The sequence below is a fragment of the Centropristis striata genome, chromosome 14 (genome assembly GCF_030273125.1).
Source record: "Centropristis striata isolate RG_2023a ecotype Rhode Island chromosome 14, C.striata_1.0, whole genome shotgun sequence".
Taxonomy (NCBI): domain Eukaryota; kingdom Metazoa; phylum Chordata; class Actinopteri; order Perciformes; family Serranidae; genus Centropristis; species Centropristis striata.
This window is the reverse complement of record NC_081530.1, coordinates 29,113,676-29,120,600: the sequence shown is the minus strand read 5'-3', so window position 1 is coordinate 29,120,600 and position 6,925 is coordinate 29,113,676. Positions and strand designations below refer to the sequence as shown.

The 6,925-nt window shown below is 36.5% G+C and overlaps 1 protein-coding gene across 1 annotated transcript; it reads right to left on the bottom strand.

Moving 5' to 3' along the window:
• Window positions 1-2,970: 2,970 nt before the first annotated feature.
• Window positions 2,971-4,602, bottom strand: LOC131984340 (forkhead box protein C2-B-like). Its single transcript, XM_059349207.1, has 3 exons — window positions 4,316-4,602; window positions 3,733-3,828; window positions 2,971-3,624 (listed from the first exon to the last, which is right to left on the bottom strand). Exons 1-3 carry the CDS (start codon window positions 4,469-4,471, stop codon window positions 2,971-2,973), a joined length of 906 nt encoding a protein of 301 aa, XP_059205190.1. The 5' UTR covers window positions 4,472-4,602.
• Window positions 4,603-6,925: the final 2,323 nt, after the last annotated feature.

Here is a 6,925-nt window from a genome sequence, read left to right as displayed (position 1 = left end):
GTCTCTGTCCTGTGTCTTCTGTCCATCCATGTGATGTAGTGATTGTTCTTTGATACACAGGCCTGCAAGAGTAAAGGTTTTTTTTTTTTAACAATAAAAATGATTAACAAAAGCAAACAACCTCAGATTAATTTACCTATTGATATTAATAAAAATCAAACCTAATTTTGTGTTTTTACTATATATTTTTTTATCTTGCTCTGTAGCACTTATAAATATAAAGTGGCTTACAAATACAGTGTTAATAGTTATAAGTGAAATGGTAGCTTTCACAGCAGTGAACTCATTCTCCATCACTTCTGTTAACACCAGGATTATGTCAGCTACTTCGCTTCATCTTATTTATGCACAGGTTGTTTTTGGGAGTCAAAAACAGCATCTGACATATTAAGTAACAAGGAAATACAATAAAAAATGCTTATAAATGAGCTAAGGTTGTGTCACCAGCATTCTATAACGGCAAGAAAGGAGAGAAGAACCACGGCCTGTATTTCAAGTACAACGTGCAGTATTGCTAATGGCAAACTCATTACAGTCTCAACTAAAAGTCTGGATGCAATGATTCATCATTGTAGCACCTCTGGCCATAGACAGTTGTATCTAGACCAGGGGTCTCAAACTCAAATTACCTGGGGGCCACTGGAGGCAGTATCAAAATGACCAAAAAAGACACAAAATGACAGAAAAAAAACCTAAATTACTTAAAGACACTAAATGACAGAAAAAAGACACAAAATGACCAACAAAAGCCACAAAATGACAAAAAAAGATTCAGTACAACTCAGTGAATGCGTGGATATAAGTTTTTTTGAATGTGCGATGAAGTATGTCGGAGTTATTAGCCAAAATGCACTTTCCTTTATTATAGCGCCACCTAGTGGTGGAAATTCAGGATGACCATAGATTATAAGATTTTTCGCCATTTATGTCTTATATTCAAAGTTTCATTAGTTTTGGGGTATGTTCAGGCAGTGAAAAATGCAATCAATTGGGTATGAGAAAAAAAAAAAAGAATAATCATTGGAAATACAATAGGGACCTCGCAGGTTGTTGCCTGCTCGGGCTTTAATTATCAAAAAAAGACACAAAATTAACAAAATGTCCCAAAAGACACAGAATTACCAAATATGACAAAATTATTTAAAAAAAGACACAAAATGACACAAAAAATATACAATGACCAAAACAAGTATACAAAATTACAAAAAAAGACACAAAAGCATTACAAAAAAGACACAAAGTTACCAATAAAGTAAAAAGGGACCTTCTTCACGCAACACGGTAAAGTGCAATTCATATAAAACTCACATTAAACTTTCATATCTAGGTGAGGGCCACAAAATGTTGTCACGAGGGCCGCAATTGGCCCACGGGCCGTGAGTTTGAAACCCATGATCTAGACGGTTCTACAGACAAGCAGCCTAAATGTACTTGACTTGTTGAATGGAAACACTTTAAGGCTCATATAAAGGGCAGACTCAAAGCTTTTCTATCCTCAGGAAGGACATTTTCATAGTTATGTATTCAAGGTAAAATAACAGTTGGACAATTACCATATTATATCCAGACATTGTGTGATCTTCCATGTTTGACATTAAGCTGACACTCTTACAAGAGATAAGTACAGAAGATAAGAAAATCTAATACCCAGATTGCAGAGTATAGAGCAGAGTCACGGTTGCAGAACTTCAACAGCATTGCTTGTATAAGAGTGAGTCACAAAGATGTGATGAAGAAAAAGTTTGAAGTGTTGTTTGAGAGAAATTCAAGGTAAAAAGGATATCAGTTCAATTCAATTCAAACCATTTACACTCATCCAATCCCTTTCAGTTCAATAAGTTACATTTCACCTCTAGATACACATTCAGACTAATAACTGAATATATTAAAATCTAACCTGGATGTCTGAGTGGAACTGTTTACTCTCAAAGGAAACTAAATACATATTTAATAGATTTTAAAAACATTTTTTTTCCCTCCACAAAGAAATCCCCATCAGGGTCAACAGCCGTAATAGATGAGGTGACAAATGCTGCATTGTGGGTGATTACATGAGAACAATGCAGCTTTTAAGTGGAAAGTTTTTGGCAACATTCCAGTGATTTTCACCTCATCTAAGCTCTTCAGTGAGTGAGCAAGCAGCAGGAGCTCCAGTAAACATGATATATGAACTTATCTGGTGTGGAGTCACTTACTGCAGAACTTAAAGTGGTCCAAAACAAGCTGCCAGTACCCTGTTTCGGTAGTTGCATGACATGATCACAACACATGTCACATATTTTGCTAATATATCCCAGTATCCCAGGGGGAATGGTTTACGTGGGGTTTTTTTTCTGTTTATGAGTTCTGCTTTGTTTGAAAAAGCTCTAATCTAATGTGATTTACTGAATTCATTAATTATGTTATTTCCTTTGTCAGGAAGTTATTTCTCCTGTGTGATGCGTTACTGCTGTATCCCTTTATGCATTTTATTACATGCATATGCCATGCACATCACACATTTTTTACATAACGGCATACTTGATTAATAAAAAAAACTCCACAAACATAATATTGCATACAGGTGCATCTCAAAAAAATCTAATATCAAAGTCCATTTCCAGTAGTTCAAGTCAAATATCCCCAACCAAGTATTGAGTGCATATAGATAGACATACTTTTCAGAGGCCAACATTTCCATATTAACATACTTTTTAAAATTGGTCTTTTGTAATATTACATTTTTTTGGAGACACTGAATTTTAGGTCTTCATTAAATGTAATCCATATTCATTAAAATTAGAAGGAATTACTGACATTAATAAACTTTTCTATGGTATTCTAATGTATTGAGATGCAACTGTATATGCTACAATAAATCCATCATAAATTATGATTGGTTTTGGCCTACAGATTAAACTGGGTGACAGGAAGGAGTAAATGACATCATTTTCAAAATATATTTTATTTAAAAGTGCTGCAGAAAGCTGTTTACATTACATTTACAAACAAATTACAGCCAGAAACAGAATGCATTATGGGTAAACTTGGGTATGTGATGTAACTGCTGTGTGTGCTGGTGTAATAAGCAGCAGCTCTGCTGTAGACAGGGAATGAGGACTCAGTGCACGCTGGTATCCTCTTGATGGACTGAGCAGCTCTGCTAGCAGTGAGTCCATGGTGTGTGCTGCCCCCTGTCGAGCACATGGAGGAACTTCCAGCTGGAGCCTGAAGGAGGAGAGGCTCCTCAGGGTCCCGGCTGAAGCTCCTCTTTGTCCCAACTCGTGTGTGTGTGGAGCCAGGCTGCTGCTCCGCTCTGACCGGCACACTGGACAGAGGAGAAGCTCTGGAGGCCCGAGCAGAGGGACTGTCTCTCTTCAGGAGGGACTCGATGGAGAAAGGACTGCTGAACTTCACCTCACACGTGATGTGGACGGCTCTGCAGGCTGCAGCTTCTGGAAAGTGCAGAGCTGAGCAGTGCTCCGATGCTCTGCTGCTGTTCTCCGTCTCCACTTTGGAGGCCAGCTCAGGGAAGAGCTGCAGGATTCCTTTGAAGTGACGACGCACCATCTTTGCTGTGATCTGACTGGGGTCCAGTTTCCAGTAGTTCCTCTTACTGTCCAGTGAATCTGGGACCACCGGGATCTGAGGAACACAACGCAGGGTTTTTAGAGACAGAGCTTAAGTTGTGCCTTTAATAAAATAATCAATAGGTTATGTTGAAATATCAAAAGTTTGGCAATAAAAACGTACCTTCACAAAACACTTGTTGGTGGATAAACAAACTCTGATGTTGTTCTCAACAGATTTTCTGTCTTCAGAGATGAACGGTGCCAGTCTGTCCATCAGCTGCAAAACATCAGGTTCAAATTAGACATTTTAAATGTTTTTCATAGGAAAGTTTTCTTAAAGGCAAACTTCATCCCAAAATTATAAATTCCTAATTTTCCGCCTTATCTGTGGTGCTATGTATTAATCTAGAATGTTTTGGTGTGAGTTGAAGGGTGCCTGCCTTCGCTGGAGTGTAACAACTTCTGAAAAATACATTTTTTTTAAAAATCAACAGCAATCAGAATTCATAACCCAATTACTCAAGACAAAGCAGACCTTGTTTTGAGCAGTTTTAAGTAGAAACTGTACTAGAAAGAAAAGAGCTTCTAAATGAAACTGCTCACAACAATATATTTTGTTACACTTTGAGCAACGCAAACCAGATTCCATACAGATCCAATATGTTCAAGAAAAGGCCACAGGTAAGAGGGAAAAAAAGATTGATTTGGGGTGAACCGTCTCTTTAATTATGGTTCTCTGAATGAATGTCTTGACTGCTTCTTACCTGAGTAAAGGTGAGCATCTTGCCGGGAGCGTCCTGCAGGACGACAGCGATCTTAGCCAGGTATGTGGTGCTCTTCCTGAACAGACCTCGCTGAGAGCTGCTGGCTGGAACAAAGAGAGGCAGCTGAGCTCCCAACTTCTCAGTCCTGTTCTGCATCTTGTTTGCTGGAGAATCAGAGGAGCCTGAAGTGTGATCACAACCTCACTGAGAGCAGATGTGGACCTGACATGAGCAGCTCTGGTTATAAGTCCTGTTGGGACAATAGGACATTAGAGGGTGTGCACTGCAGGTTAATGAGGACCTTTTGATGAATAGATGAGCCATTACTGCTGGAGGTGGAGCCAGGAATATCAGAAAAATTCCTAAAAAAACATCAGCATGTCTTCATGGAGGTTCCGAGGCTTCACATACAAAAAGAAATAGTAAAAAAGAAACAAAAAAAAACAGTAATAGTCAGCTGGTAATAGTCAGCTCATCGGCAACATTATGAAAGAATTATGAAAATATATTTCTGTACATTCATAGATGTAAAGCATATAAATGATATAGGATTGGGTTTTTTTGCTAACCCTAACAACCATATTAGAAAGAGAATTGAATATATATATATATATATATATATATATATATATATATATATATATATATATATATATATATATATATATACCAAATAAAGAAGATATTAAATAAATTCAAATCTTACAGTAGGATAAAGGAAATTAAGGAAGAATAATAAATATTATTTATATTTGTACTGTTAAATTTCTGAATCAAAACCATTCCACATGTTCACCAAAGTGGTGAGAACACAGCAAGACATTAATATTGTGTACAGAACTGATAAAAAAAAACACCTAATAAATATTTAGTAGATTAAACTATTGCCTCTTTACAAAAGGCAGACAAAGGCTGTAATAATAAGCTGTGGAATGTAACAGTTTAAATGGCTGAGTGCATCAAACACAAGGGTTTGTCTTGGATACAAGCCTCCGTTCACATTCCAGTGATTTACACCTCATCTGAGCTTCATTCATATTCAAGTCAGCCTGAACAGACAACATACAGTAAACAAGTCTAAGAGTACACTGTGGGAGTTTCAAGATACTTAAATACCTGAAATTTAATATCTTTCTATTGATTATTGAGCTTATATAAGACATACAGGATATTGAATAACATAAGCTCATGTGTCCTTCATAAAATGCCTTGCCTGACTTGCCAGAACCACTAAGTCTGTTGTTCTGGTAAGAAGAATAAAAGGTCTATCTCTTTATTATTAGAAAAAAATATCTAACTCTTAAAATGTCAATACATTGGATGATCAGATTGGTCTGGTTTTATGTTAATGGATTCTTGCTTTGCTGCAGATGCCCTTTGTTTACTTTTACTATTGTTTCACAATCACCTTTCACCTAGCTTTTAATTTTTTGTACTTATTGCATTATTATTTATGTAATTAAAGATAAACAGTGTCATTAGACTATTACATGATGACCACAGCATGGTATGTTTCTTTGTCTAAATTTATTTTTATGAAATTAGTTTGTGTCATGATGAACAAGACACAAAGACTCATAAAAGACAAATAAAAGCTAAACAAAAAGCATGACCACACCTCAACACACTCCTCATTCCTGTGTGAATGTATACACACCTCCCTGTCCTGCACGCCCATTATGTTCTCATTCAATGTGCCCCGCCCTCGGAGCCTCATTTCAGCAAGTCAGTCACTACTCATATATTCAATAAACATTTTTTCTTGCACATGGGCAGTTTTATTTAGCCAAGTTTTTTTTTTTTTTAAATCACCATTCCTAATGTAATAGTGACATTTTCACCAGAAGACTTTGAAAAGATTTGGAAAGACTTCTTGCAAGACTATCAGCTCACACCTGCTCACATCTAAAGACAAGTGTTGAGAGTTTTTAGTCCCAGCCTAGTCTCACACTGAGATTCTACAAAGACTGTGAATCTTGCAGGGTCACTATTTACAAGACTACAGCTAGATTTCCTTTAGCATTTTTTTACCTACCATGCAATTTTTGTGTGTGCAGTGGTTTGTTTTGGGGGGAAAAAAAAGAGGAGAAGACGCCACAAATTGCCCCTCACAAAGCTGAAAAAGGATTTCTGTTTTTCTGACATGAAAAGAATAGACAAGAAGAATAGATAAGGAAGAATAAAGGAAAGGAAATTTTAGAAAATAATTAATAATATACATTTATACCCTATTTAATTATGTGTTTAATTGAATACTTAAATTTATCAGCTCTTTTAACTCTCATTTAGTTAATCATACATTAATTATCGATTATTTATTACTTATTTATGTATAGGCCTACATTTATTTACACCTTTTTACTGGGTCCCCTTACCGTTCTCTTTACTAAACAGCGCCCCCAAAATCCCGCTTGTGGCCGTAAATATATTGCGTCTCTATATTTGTATTTAGGACTGAGCTTACTAATATTATTATGATGTAACTTTTTCCTGTCGAAGTGGTTTTACTGGCCGGTCTGAACCGCTCATCTATTGGTTGGTGATTGTGTTACGTCACTGCGACTTGAGATAATATCAAACACGTTTGATATGATCGCAAACCAAAGACTA

Coding starts and splice junctions, on each gene's coding strand:
- LOC131984340 (XM_059349207.1), bottom strand. CDS start 4,471: ATGCAGAACAGGACTGAGAAGTTGGGAGCTCAGCTGCCTCTCTTTGTT. Junction 3,829..4,315: donor AGATGCTCACCTTTACTCAG/GTAAGAAGCAGT, acceptor GATGTTTTGCAG/CTGATGGACAGACTGGCACC. Junction 3,625..3,732: donor CCAACAAGTGTTTTGTGAAG/GTACGTTTTTAT, acceptor TGTGTTCCTCAG/ATCCCGGTGGTCCCAGATTC.